The 14,580-nt window shown below is 39.2% G+C and overlaps 1 protein-coding gene across 2 annotated transcripts in view; it reads left to right on the top strand.

The window, feature by feature from the left end:
• The window catches only part of LOC138038882 (syndetin-like), a 77,648-nt gene that overhangs the window by 36,603 nt on the left and 26,465 nt on the right, over nt 1-14,580 (top strand). For both annotated transcript variants that reach the window (XM_068884970.1, XM_068884964.1), the window contains 10 exons: nt 419-490; nt 5,909-5,962; nt 6,669-6,739; nt 8,020-8,137; nt 8,523-8,558; nt 9,971-10,053; nt 10,965-11,007; nt 11,300-11,479; nt 13,067-13,129; nt 14,275-14,322. In XM_068884970.1, coding sequence (XP_068741071.1) covers nt 419-490; nt 5,909-5,962; nt 6,669-6,739; nt 8,020-8,137; nt 8,523-8,558; nt 9,971-10,053; nt 10,965-11,007; nt 11,300-11,479; nt 13,067-13,129; nt 14,275-14,322 — 768 coding nt within the window. The remainder of the gene's footprint in view (nt 1-418; nt 491-5,908; nt 5,963-6,668; nt 6,740-8,019; nt 8,138-8,522; nt 8,559-9,970; nt 10,054-10,964; nt 11,008-11,299; nt 11,480-13,066; nt 13,130-14,274; nt 14,323-14,580) is intronic.

The following is a 14,580-nucleotide window of genomic DNA, read 5'->3' as shown; positions in this document are numbered from 1 at the left end:
GGTCTTCTACAGGTGTGTTTGGTGATAGAGTACTTTCTTGCTAACCTTGTCTTCTTTAGGGCCTGAGATTTACATGGTACATGTACAATTTTGACACATGCGACAAGCTTGATACTGTATCAGTCCTACAGTTCCTTCACGATTGTTGTGTATGTCCGAAAAAATGTAGAATTTTAAAACATGTTTTAAAACTCTGCGAAAAATCGTAAGTTATGTTGTAGACCTGTTGTTAAGTTTTTCACATGCGCCAAAAATCACATTGTGTAAATATGCCCTTAATAGGGTGCCCAGTTACACTGTACCTCCTTCAAGACCCGGTGTTTACATAATAATGCAGCAAATACAACCTTGGTTTCTGAAATATGATACGTGTACATTGAATTGTTAAGTTAAGATTTGCATGTCTTGTTTAAAATAGCAACTTCCAGAAGCTCTTGACCTTGATGAACTTGATGAGTATCGCGACAGCCTTCGGAGACAGCTTCAAGCAGTAAGATGCTAATAAAATTTAATAATTAATTTCAAATTATTAATATTTTAAAGGATGATACATGTATTTGGCCACTTAGAGATTTTACTTTGTCTAAAGCCAGACGATTTTACGCAGGCTTCATGCTACTACTTGAAGTCCTTGAATTTAAATTTGGACTTCAAGAGCGCTTGAAAAGCCCTTGGAAAAAAAGACTTTTGTGGAAAACTGCTTGAAAACTCCTTGAATGTTTGCTTGGGTGAAAATTGTCAAGATTGCGTCATACTAAGTTAAAGAGACATTTAAAAAATTGAGCCTAAATTTGACTATTGGGGAAACCTTAAAACTAAAAATTCTTTGAATACTCCCTGAAGCTTGTAGACAAAATCCAGTACAAACCATTTTACCTACCAAGGGGCCCCCTTAGGGATTAAAGCGTTAATTCAAATGTTCATCCCTGAAGCAACCCTCATTGTGAGTAAAATCGTCTGACAGTAGACATAGTAAAATCATTCTTTATTATGTAGACAGTCCTGATTGTTTCACGGGAAAATACACCACACACAAAATTCATACAAAACTTAACATCTGGGACTCGAGTGGCGTACATGTATTTTCTATATCCTCACTAGTGAGGATATTGATGACGTCATTTCCCGCCTTGGCATGGTTGTTTGTGCAAACAGTCAGCTCATTGCTTGTATGAATACTATACACAACTTGCAAACTATCTATGCGTATTATAATGTTAAACTATCAGATAAGATGTATTTGTTATTCCACGATCACGCCATTTTGCCTGCAGAGCTCGGAAAAATACTACGCAACTCGCAAAACATCTGCGTGTATGTTAAACCATCAAATTAATAACATGTATTTACGCCCCTTCTGTAATCAGTTAAATAATATTATCAGAAACCCATAAGGGTTGAAACGTGTAACGGCCCCTTGTGTGCTGGGAAACAAGCTTCTGAATATTCAATTTGCTAAGTACCATATTTGGAACAACAAGAGCAAGGGGTTTCCAAATATGGTACTTAGCACTGAAACATTCAACCAATCAGTTCGCACTGAATATTCGGAAGCTGTGAACTTGTGTTACACGTTTCAACCCTTATGGGTTTCTGATGTTATTAAGTACAGGTTACTTTTAACATGTCCAGAAATACATCTAATTAAATGCACACCCAATTTGGACATCCGCCAACACAAATTTTAAGTGATCGTTCGAGTCAAAGCCTTTGCTACCACATGTATTTCTAGAATAAGGTAAAGGTAAATGGGTAGTGGTTTTTTTTGGCAATAGGGTAAATGCAGCAGTTAATCTTTATATACTAAAGAGCAGCATTTGGGGGACACTTTGTGGTGTTAATTGTCTGTATTCCGTGACACGAGTGATGTAGTGATGTTGAAGTTGGGGGGAAGAGCTCAGGAACACTTTGTGATGCTTACTGAAATCTGTGTGCATCTATGATTACATGTAGGGGTATTTCTGGACACATCTGTCACAGGTATGGATCGAAAGGAAAGGTTGGCAGATAATTTTATCCTTTTTGGGTTGGTCAATCAGTCACTCTTTGTATTAATCAGGCTAATGGTCTGTATGTCTTTTTATCCATTGGTCCAGTTGTCAGACTGAATGCATGTCTGTCCATCCATTTGTCCATTCACCAGTTTGTCTGTCCATTGATTGGTGCATGTGTCTGTCGGTCGAATTCTTTCAGTCTGCCTAGTAGGTATGTCACAGTGCCCATCTATTCATGCATCATGGTAATTGTCTGTTGGACTTTCTGTTTATATGACTGTCCATCACTTTATCTGTGTGTCAGCCTGAATCTCTTTCTTTCCATCCATTGGTTGGATCAGGTCCATCATTCTTTCTGTCCTTCTGTTGGTCTTTCTGTGAGTCTTACTGCATGTCAATCTCTCTGTCAGACAAATTTCTTCAAGTTGGTACATGTATATACATCTTTTTCATACCAGTATAAGACAGGCATAGCTCATCAGTGGGTTTAATTTAGTGTGCAGCTAAATCTGAGCTGCAGGTCGCCAGATCAATTCCCATCTCATTCCATCGATCTCTTTTTCGACTTTCCTGTAATCCATGTAGCTGTAGCTGTGAATACCTATAAAATAGAGCATTAGTGAGGATATTGATGACGTCATTTCCCGCCTTGGCATGGTTGTTTGTGCAAACAGTCAGCTCATTGCTTGTATGAATACTATACACAACTTGCAAACTATCTATGCGTATTATAATGTTAAACTATCAGATAAGATGTATTTGTTATTCCACGATCACGCCATTTTGCCTGCAGAGCTCGGAAAAATACTACGCAACTCGCAAAACATCTGCGTGTATGTTAAACCATCAAATTAATAACATGTATTTACGCCCCTTCTGTAATCAGTTAAATAATATTATCAGAAACCCATAAGGGTTGAAACGTGTAACGGCCCCTTGTGTGCTGGGAAACAAGCTTCTGAATATTCAATTTGCTAAGTACCATATTTGGAACAACAAGAGCAAGGGGTTTCCAAATATGGTACTTAGCACTGAAACATTCAACCAATCAGTTCGCACTGAATATTCGGAAGCTGTGAACTTGTGTTACACGTTTCAACCCTTATGGGTTTCTGATGTTATTAAGTACAGGTTACTTTTAACATGTCCAGAAATACATCTAATTAAATGCACACCCAATTTGGACATCCGCCAACACAAATTTTAAGTGATCGTTCGAGTCAAAGCCTTTGCTACCACATGTATTTCTAGAATAAGGTAAAGGTAAATGGGTAGTGGTTTTTTTTGGCAATAGGGTAAATGCAGCAGTTAATCTTTATATACTAAAGAGCAGCATTTGGGGGACACTTTGTGGTGTTAATTGTCTGTATTCCGTGACACGAGTGATGTAGTGATGTTGAAGTTGGGGGGAAGAGCTCAGGAACACTTTGTGATGCTTACTGAAATCTGTGTGCATCTATGATTACATGTAGGGGTATTTCTGGACACATCTGTCACAGGTATGGATCGAAATGAAAGGTTGGCAGATAATTTTATCCTTTTTGGGTTGGTCAATCAGTCACTCTTTGTATTAATCAGGCTAATGGTCTGTATGTCTTTTTATCCATTGGTCCAGTTGTCAGACTGAATGCATGTCTGTCCATCCATTTGTCCATTCACCAGTTTGTCTGTCCATTGATTGGTGCATTTGTCTGTCGGTCCAATTCTTTCAGTCTGCCTAGTAGGTATGTGTGCCCATCTAGTCATGCATCATGGTAATTGTCTGTTGGACTTTCTGTTTATATGACTGTCCATCACTTTATCTGTGTGTCAGCCTGAATCTCTTTCTTTCCATCCATTGGTTGGATCAGGTCCATCATTCTTTCTGTCCTTCTGTTGGTCTTTCTGTGAGTCTTACTGCATGTCAATCTCTCTGTCAGACAAATTTCTTCAAGTTGGTACATGTATATACATCTTTTTCATACCAGTATAAGACAGGCATAGCTCATCAGTGGGTTTAATTTAGTGTGCAGCTAAATCTGAGCTGCAGGTCCCCAGATCAATCCCCATCTCGTTCCATCGATCTCTTTTTCGACTTTCCTGTAATCCATGTAGCTGTAGCTGTGAATACCTATAAAATAGAGCATTAGTGAGGATATTGATGACGTCATTTCCCGCCTTGGCATGGTTGTTTGTGCAAACAGTCAGCTCATTGCTTGTATGAATACTATACACAACTTGCAAACTATCTATGCGTATTATAATGTTAAACTATCAGATAAGATGTATTTGTTATTCCACGATCACGCCATTTTGCCTGCAGAGCTCGGAAAAATACTACGCAACTCGCAAAACATCTGCGTGTATGTTAAACCATCAAATTAATAACATGTATTTACGCCCCTTCTGTAATCAGTTAAATAATATTATCAGAAACCCATAAGGTTGAAACTTGTAACAGCCCCTTGTGTGCTGGGAAACAAGCTTCTGAATATTCAATTTGCTAAGTACCATGAACAACAAGAGCAAGGGGTTTCCAAATATGGTACTTAGCACTGAAACATTCAACCAATCAGTTCGCACTGAATATTCGGAAGCTGTGAACTTGTGTTACACGTTTCAACCCTTATGGGTTTCTGATGTTATTAAGTACAGGTTACTTTTAACATGTCCAGAAATACATCTAATTAAATGCACACCCAATTTGGACATCCGCCAACACAAATTTTAAGTGATCGTTCGAGTCAAAGCCTTTGCTACCACATGTATTTCTAGAATAAGGTAAAGGTAAATGGGTAGTGGTTTTTTTTGGCAATAGGGTAAATGCAGCAGTTAATCTTTATATACTAAAGAGCAGCATTTGGGGGACACTTTGTGGTGTTAATTGTCTGTATTCCGTGACACGAGTGATGTAGTGATGTTGAAGTTGGGGGGAAGAGCTCAGGAACACTTTGTGATGCTTACTGAAATCTGTGTGCATCTATGATTACATGTAGGGGTATTTCTGGACACATCTGTCACAGGTATGGATCGAAATGAAAGGTTGGCAGATAATTTTATCCTTTTTGGGTTGGTCAATCAGTCACTCTTTGTATTAATCAGGCTAATGGTCTGTATGTCTTTTTATCCATTGGTCCAGTTGTCAGACTGAATGCATGTCTGTCCATCCATTTGTCCATTCACCAGTTTGTCTGTCCATTGATTGGTGCATTTGTCTGTCGGTCCAATTCTTTCAGTCTGCCTAGTAGGTATGTGTGCCCATCTAGTCATGCATCATGGTAATTGTCTGTTGGACTTTCTGTTTATATGACTGTCCATCACTTTATCTGTGTGTCAGCCTGAATCTCTTTCTTTCCATCCATTGGTTGGATCAGGTCCATCATTCTTTCTGTCCTTCTGTTGGTCTTTCTGTGAGTCTTACTGCATGTCAATCTCTCTGTCAGACAAATTTCTTCAAGTTGGTACATGTATATACATCTTTTTCATACCAGTATAAGACAGGCATAGCTCATCAGTGGGTTTAATTTAGTGTGCAGCTAAATCTGAGCTGCAGGTCGCCAGATCAATTCCCATCTCATTCCATCGATCTCTTTTTCGACTTTCCTGTAATCCATGTAGCTGTAGCTGTGAATACCTATAAAATAGAGCATTAATGGACAGGGGGGGGGGAGGGGGGGTAAAAGGTGCACACTGAGGGTCACAAGTTTATCAGTAACTAATTAAAAACGAGGACCTTCACCTTTACCATTTACCTTTACCTTAGTATTCCTAGTGTGTAAACCAATACCAGTATGCCTATATATTGAAACTGATGTTTGAAAGCATCATTAGACAGGATTGTTTTGTGACTTATTTCAGTAAAGCTGTAAAAGAAATTAAGATAAACAAAGGTATTGCTGTAACAACTTGTTTCATTGTCAAACTTGCATTTACAGGTATCAAAGACATTATACACGAAAGTTCTTGATAATCACAACCAGTTTGTTCAGGTAAGGGTACCTGGGAAATACAACTGTGGGATAATGCAGAAATGGACAATCTTATCACGTGGGGAAAGAAGGACTGCCCTAGGTTGCCTCTTACAAGAGAACCATTCTTTTAATCTCAAATACATGAAAGTATTTATGAAAACTATAGTTATTTCTTGGTTTTTTTTACATCATCAGTGGCATACACTGTATTTTATTGTTTTTTAGGTGTCATGAATGTCTAAATAGTTTTCAAAATTAGGGTTAAAATAATGGAAATTAAGAGCACAGAAATTAATGCAGATGCACTTACATAATAAACGTAGCAGAAAATAATGCTCACCTAATTAGCCCAACTTAAATTAATGTGAATTTTAACAATTCACGTTAATTTCATGAAGCGTTAATTTCCTATAGTAAGGTACAGTGTAACATCTATCTCTTAACCAATTGAGTGGTCCATCATGAATGGACTGTCTCTCTGGTGTGTCTCTTGATGAGGTGTCACGCTTAAGCACACCATTTCCTCACTCAACTCCATATGCCGGCTCATGCACTCCAAAGGACAAGATTGCAATCTATTTTCGGTCATCAAGTGGATTTTACAGTGGTGACCAAAAAGTGATAGTGATATTCAGTAAGTTTTAAGTGATGAAAGATATGAATGTTCAGCAAGTGACAATTTAGTTGAGGGGACCCCCTTTTGTAAATTTGTGGCATCTTTCAGGAACTGCAAAGGGTGATGGACTTACAGGAGTCACTGCATACTGCATCATCAATTTGTGACCGTGGGAGAAGGTAATTTTTCGTTACCTCTACGACTGACATTATGACGCTCATTTGATTGGCCTTGCAGATACATTAGGGGCCTTAAGATTCTACAACATTAAGACGTCAAGGAGAATGCCACCAAAATGGCTATTAATGAGCAAAACAATCGCTCTGCATGTGTGGTGTGAAAATTTGTACAGTCATGTACATTTCTTTTCAGTTCCCTGCAATTCTACAATGTAAGATGACCAAATCTCGAGCTCTGAGAACAATGTTAGCACATAGCGACAATTTTTTTTTTTGCTTGACAAGGTTTTTGTTGACGTTCCTGTTGTAGATCTCAAGGTCCCTAGTATGTCCAGGACTGCCAGTAATGCAATGCTTGCTAATTTTGATTAATTTATGCCACCAAGTGGCCTCTTACCCCTCTTCTCAACTTTAACGTCACAAGCGGGATGCCTTGTTTCTGGTCTGAGGTGCTTAACATGGCCAAAGAAGTAATTAAGGACGGTGCCTACTAATTCAAAGGTATTTTTGCCCCGAATTGTGATTATGCAGGAAAGGTATATCTTAACAAGTGTTATTGAAATCCAAAAAGAAAATTAGGGGTAACCTCACATTTTTCAAACTAAAACTGTACATGACTGTACAGTCTGAAGTTAAACACTCAAGTTTCACTACATGTACATGTCATACTGGACATCTGAAAGTACTTACAGGCAATGCAGAACACCACAAAGTGTTTTCAATATCTACTCCCAAGGTAGATGTAATGATTATCATAAACAATATCCAAAACTCTAACTTGAAAATAGCACAAATGCATAATATAAGTTATGTATTGTAGTCGTTAGTCTAAGCGCGACTTTCATATGATCTTGAAAAATACACGTAAAAACAGAACGTAAACAAAAATGCAGAACATTCAATTAATGACTTATTAAACAAAAACAAACGCGCTTGCAAACCATGTTATCTCTCCATGGAACTTTCAGGAAAGTTTTACTTACACGCCATTTGAAATGCAGGAATGTGATGTGGCAATCGAACTGTGTACTGCCCATATTAGGAGTTTCCCTGGGGAAAATAAGGAGTAGCTTTGCTTTAATCTTGCCAAACCAAATACGTAGTGAAAACTTTTTCAAGGTCACTTGAAAGGCTCTCTAATTCTTACAAATGAAAATGACTTACAGCTGTATGAGAACACTAAGTCTGTCAGGTTTACAACCAAAATTGAGCATGGACCTCTTTGCTTGCACTCTTGGACACAAGTGACGCTTGGGTTTACATTTTGCTTGTCATTGCAGACAGCTAGATCGCGCCAAGAGAGGGGTGTCTGTTGGGGGGTTAGGAATTTTAGCCAAGCATCGCAAGAAGCAACATCTCTTAATTGTTCTGGACTCACTTAGGACAATTAAAACACTGGTAAGAATATAGCATCACAGGGCATGAGCATGGGCTACAGCATGACACAAACCGCAGACGTCTACATTACCACACTTTTTATAGACAAACCCTGTAGGTGCAAACAATGTTTGTTGTCAGTATTTATCATGTCACTCCAAAAGGGTTCCCCCTGGTATTGGACTGAAGAGATTCCATCAGTATCAATTTTGGTAACATACTGTACTAAACAACAAATGAACATCTTGTCATGGACGTCCTCCTTTTTAACAGGGTTTTTAATGGGCGTGGATGCTGTTGAAGAATGCAATTAACTTTATTGAAAGAGTGATAATAATCTTGGCATGCAAGTAGTCAGGAATTTCAATATTAAAAAATATTTGTTAATCTTCATCATATTTTGTAGCAAAGGACAGATATCAGACTCAAGGAAATGCTCGAGGTGAGCTAGACTTACAGGTTCATATGTCATTTAGTGTTTGATGCCCTCTTTTCCTGAGCCCAGCTCTTTCAAAGTGTTAAATGTATTAACCCATTGACTCGTATCAACCCCCCCCCCCCCCAACCCACCCCAACCCACTGATGTTTAAAAATCGTCTGGTGTCAGATAGAGTAAACCCTATAAAGTCTCACTCCTAGAAGTCAATGTGTTAAGGACGGTGCCTACTATTGTTATAATTGCGCATGCATTCTGTGCATCTCTAGATACTCGGATTTCCTATTAATAGTGCTTACTAATGCAGGGATATTTTCGCGCGGTTTAAATTTATGCGAAGAAAGCAGAACTTAGCAAGTGCTCTTGCTATCCAAAGAGAAAATTGGGGGTAACCAAGAGAAAATTAAGCTTTAATTTGGAAAGGAACACCATACATTTCTTTGTATTTTAAAGCTTTTTGCTAATATTGTTGATTAGTTATCTTTGAAAAATGCGTGGTTACCCCCAATTTTCTTTTTGGATTTTAATAGCACTTGTTGAGATCTGCTTTTGCAGCAAATTCATAAAACTGCTCAAAAATACCTTTGAATTAGTATAGGCACCGTCCTTAAAGGGGAGTTTTTGAGTGGATGTAGAGGTTGTTAACCCATTGACTCCTGAACCACCCCACTGACGAATAAAATCGTCTAGTGTCAGAATGAGTAAAATCTTGTAATTTAAATTTACTCCTAGGAATTAATGTGTTGAAGGGGAGTTTTTGAGTGGATGTAGAGGTTGTTAACCCATTGACTCCTGAGCTCCTCCTGTATTGTAATGTTCTCCTCTCGCAATTTGAACCTTTGTTTGGACTCCAGAGGGACATGCTTTTTGTGGATTGTTTTTTAAGCTGTTCAAAGAACTTGCTGCACGTGTTTTATTGGGTCTAAAAGCACTTTGCTTCGCCTTGTATTAACTTTCTTAAACCCAGTAAAACACTGTTAACTGAATAGAGTGTAATGTGAAGTGCTAGATTTCTATCCCATATGAACCATGTGAGCGTTAGCCCTACCGATGGAAATGGGCAGACACAAGGACAGAGAAAAACTCTGACCAGGGTGGAAATTGAACCCACGCCCTTCGGGTTAGATCTCCGCCGCTCCACCGACCGAGCCACAAGGTCAGACGGGAGCAGGCTGCGGGAACCGAAGATGTTAAAGTCACGGCAACGAACATGTACAAGTACAAGGAAAGGTTACGTTTATACAAACGTTGGCCGTGTAGCCGTACCGATGGAAATGGGCCCACACAAGGACAGAGAAAAACTCTGACCAGGGTGGGAATTGAACCCATGACCTTCGGGTTAGATCTCCAGTAAAACACTGCTGCTTGTTTTTTAAACATTAGATTTGAAATACTTTTTTTTATATTCTTCTCAACAGGAAGAAGATTACCCTGGTGCTATTAACTTGTGCTTGGAGTGCGAGAAAGCTGCACAAGCATTTAAGCATTACAGCTGTATAAGGTACTAGAGACTAATTTGTCAACCCCAACGTTTGGTGCATCTCGGACAAAGCACTAATGAAAAAGCATTACTGAAGTGCTATGCTGACTGCCTTCGACACTGGGCTTGATAAAGGAAAGGAAAGGAACTTTATTCAAGTGTCTAGTCTTCTAGCACTGTAGCACTAATTGGGGACACTGTAAACTGAAATCAACAAATTAATGCAAATCAAATAAAATGTTGGTTTTTGAGGAGAGGGGAAAATCGGAGTACCCAGAGAATAACCTCTTGTTGCAGATTATACATGTAGAACAAACAAACTCAACCCACGTAATTTTTTTGACGCCAAGTGTGGGAATCAAACCCCAGGCCACATTGGTGGGAGGCGAGTGCTCTCACCGATCCCTAATTCCCTGAGGGCCGATTTACACGGTACGACTCTGTCGCATGCGACAACGGCTTACGACAGGCCCACGACATGATTTACGATTGTTGTGTACGTCAGAAAAAATGTCGTAGCATTTTAAAACCTGTTTTAAAACGCTGCGACAATCGTAAGTCATGGCGTAGACCTGTCGTGAGCTTGTCGCGTGCGACAAAATCGTATCGTGTAAATCGGCCCAAAAGGATGCATCCCAAACGGATACATCACAAGTTCTTTTAGAGCACAAATTGGACTCCTGTGCTACCACAATAAATTTGCATAGTGACACAAAAGAAAGACAAAATAGTGAACTTTCAACACAAATCAGAGGAAATGAACATAATTTTAACCACTAATTTGACTAGGGAGAATTCTGCGTGATGTATGGTGGTCAAAAATTGAAGATTCAGAAGAAGAAAAATTACAGATATCTTCGGGAATACAGTTCCTTGATTGTTTACTAAATAGGCCTGAAAATTGACAATTATTGATTGTTTTATGTTCATAGTGAACTGAGTTCCAATCTCCAAGAGACACTGATCGACATTGAGGTGAGGGTGACATTTAAGAACACTTTAGAGAATAAATTTAGCTTTTTGATCAAAAGAATTAGCAGTAAATATAAGGGGCTAAAGTCACCGAGGATGGAACTAAATAGCTTCAACTCCAGACCCTTGCACATTATCTAACTGACAAAACCCTTACCAATAAATCAGTATAATTAATCATAATTATGTAAACAAATGTATGAATTTTTGTCCAATTCGTGAAGCAAGTTTTAGAAGGGCTGTCAGTTACATAGCCCTAAGGGTGTTGAGGGATTGATGATTGTTTTTTTTGTAGAAACAACTTGACGTGGCATTAGGAAAGCTTTGTAAAAACTTCAATCCTGTCAATTATGAGCGGCTGTTGACAGCTTACAGATACCTTGGAAAGACAGAAATAGCTTTGGATCAGCTAATCATCCACTTCATGACAGCTATCAATCATGAGTCATTTTCCATTATTTTGACGCACACTGAGGTATGTTTTGCTCTTAATTTATTTTCAAAGCTTGCTCCTCCTCAGAAAATGTTCTCTGCAAGACAGCTTTGAATTGTCTTTGAGAAAACAAAACTAACTAGTTTCCCAAGGGACCAGACATTAAGTGCTTTGTTATATATTAGACTTTTCCTGCAACAATCGCGGCAAAACATCCAGAGCGGGCAACAACTGCGGAATTGTATCCCGGCGGGATACATTTGAATTTGATCAGGGCCACTTGACCAAGAATCAACCAATCACAGTGCTCGTTTTGTTGAGCGGAAGTCTAGGTATATAACAATATTATTATACATAGACTTTCACGTAACAAACGGGTGCTGTGATTGGTTTTTTCGTGGTCACGTGTCCCTTATCAAATTCAAGTGAACCCCGACCAGGATACAATTCTGCAGTTGTTGCCCGCGCCGGATGTTTTGCTGTGACTGTCAAAAGATGTAACAAAGCACTTAGCGTCTGGTCCCTCGGAAAAATAGTTAGTTTTGTTTCCCTCGTCTTCGTCTCGGGAAACATCAGGACTCTCTGAAAAACAAAACTACTGTTTCCCTCGAGACCAATTACATTAAGTGTATATTATAAACTGCGGGGACCAGTTTCTCGAAAGTCCCGAAAAGCCGTTTGTGAAACTGTAAACCTCTCGTTTTGGAAAGCCTATTTTTAACATGTTTTCAAGGTAACAAAAAGCAAAATGATTGTGAAGTTTGACGACTTAAATCCTCTCCGTTCTTGAGATACAGAGGGAATTGTGACACCCGACCCGAAAGTGACCCGTAAAGTTTCGGGACTTTGGAGAAACGTTCCCCAGGCCTATCCCCTGTTCAAAGACAGAATAGCTTAATCCTGTGGATTAGTGTCCATCCGACAGTTTCAACCTACAGTACGCAAAGATTTAGTAGTTTCTCATCCAATAGTGAATATGCACACTCTAAGCGCATCCAAGTAAAGGCGTGTCCAAAAACCTTAGTCAAAATTTAACGTGAAGTATATTTTTTATGTCTCGATAGTAACTGTTCAGTTAGTATAGAGCGAGTTTCAATCGAGTGTCGTAAATCGTAAAACCAAAACCAAAGTAATCACTTTGCCCAATCAAAAAGGACGGAGGCAATCCAGTAAACCAATCAACACTCGAAGTAATTACACGTAGCCAACACAAAGCGCGGGAAAATGTGCACACGCGAGCCACGATTGGTTTTGGTTTCACTTCTGATTGGTTGAAAAAGTGGCGCGAGAACTTTGAACCAATCACTGAGTGAAGAAATCATAAACCAAAGCAATTCGCTAATAACTTTCGACACTCAATTGAAAACCGCTCTATACATGTACTAAAACAGTGGGTAACGTTGAAGGTGCATTCTGATTGGCTACTCGAAAATATTGCGATCGTTCCAGGAATAAATGAGTCATATATTATCTCACTGTTTTACATGCAATATATATTATAACAACTATTCACCTCAGTGCAGGTGGCTAGTAGTGGATATTTCCGGAGCCGAGGTAAATATCCACCACTAGCCACAGTTGTAAGAATGTGTCAGTAGACTTCACTCATGGAAACACTTTTATTTACAGGAGTATTCGCCAGAAACCCCAGAAGACAGTTTTCAACATCTTCATTTTGAGGAATACTGCAAGGTAGACGCAGGTGGTTGCAAGTCGTACCCCGGGCTACTTTTAGCTTTGGCATTAAGATGTCCTCCCAACAAATCGTTTTCCTTTGGATAACTATATTCCTTTATTCTGTTGATCTTAAATGTCATCTCAAATCGGTAATTACGAGCGCGCCTCATAATATTCCACCTATTTTGCGAGCCAATTATTGTCTCGAGTTTTCTCTTCTTTGAAGGAAATGCAATGGCAATGTTTGAAAGCTGAGTGTACATCGAATCGTGATACTATTTGCGTGTGAGATCAGAGGACACCCGCAAGGCTATAGTTGCTCCTCCTCTCGAAACTTTAGCATGCATCCATTACTCAATGTCCACAGACTGAGGCAAGAACTGACTCTTAAAAAAAAAACCAGTTGGGGAGCTGCACACGGTTTCGCGCCAAACATAGAGACTGGAATCCCTAAAGAATGCGCATTCTTAATATACCGTATTCTGTTTTTTTTCACTTTGCTGTTGAGAGAAAAGAAAAATATTCCTATTCCCTCAATTCCGAAAACTGAATGCCGGAAGCACCAACCAACTGATTCAATCGGTTGCAGAACATTCTGAGACTCTTGAACATCAGACCACTATGCGAAAGCCTATGGGTTCAAACTCTGGACGAACCAACGCTCAAAGTCTTAGAATAACTAAAATAACTGTGCTCCTTTTGTAATCACTTCTTCGAATGCTTGTACTTCCGAATCTTCTCAGGTCAGGCCTCAGTTATTCAAAAGGGAGTAATGCTATCCACCAGATAAATAGCGCAATTGGTTTGGCAATACTTATCCACTGGATGGTGATTTATCCTGCGGATAGCATTGCCCACCTTTTGAACAACTGGGACCAGGGCGGTAAACCGTTGACCCTGTGACACAGCTCTTGCTGTTTAGCCCTGACACACTATTTACAGACAGTGAGGCAGGGAGTCCCCGGTGTTGAGGTTAGGGTATACGTTAAATCATAGTGGAACTCAGCTTTGTTGTGTAACTTCTACCGCTATGGTGAAACTCAAGTAAACCCATATCCGGCTTAAAATAACACAGTTTTGGTCTTTTTTCACCATTGCTGTGGTTTTCTTTGTTGTGTCTTTCCTCTAAACATATGGTTACTACAAATGATGTTTTTCAGAAAGTTGGCACAGATCGGTTCACACCATGTTTGCTGGATCTTTGCAAGGTACTGCATAGTCTCAATAACGTGTTGCTTAAAGGGTTCCTCACTTTAAATCACAGGAAATAACCTCTACAGTCAAATATTTGTTTAAGGGTTTTACAAAGAAAGCGCTTGTATCCGAAACAAAAAAGTTTCAGAATCGGCTATATTTGTTTTCAACTTCCCTGGCGTCGCTATTTGGAATAACTGTGACCTCTAACGATTTCCCAATTGCTGTGATATTGACCACGCCTACGAAATTTGAAGGTGAAAATAGGTCAT

This window comes from Montipora capricornis, chromosome 1 (genome assembly GCF_036669925.1).
Source record: "Montipora capricornis isolate CH-2021 chromosome 1, ASM3666992v2, whole genome shotgun sequence".
NCBI lineage: Eukaryota > Metazoa > Cnidaria > Anthozoa > Scleractinia > Acroporidae > Montipora > Montipora capricornis.
The sequence above is the reverse complement of the archived record's forward strand: the minus strand, read 5'-3'. Positions and strand labels throughout refer to the sequence as shown.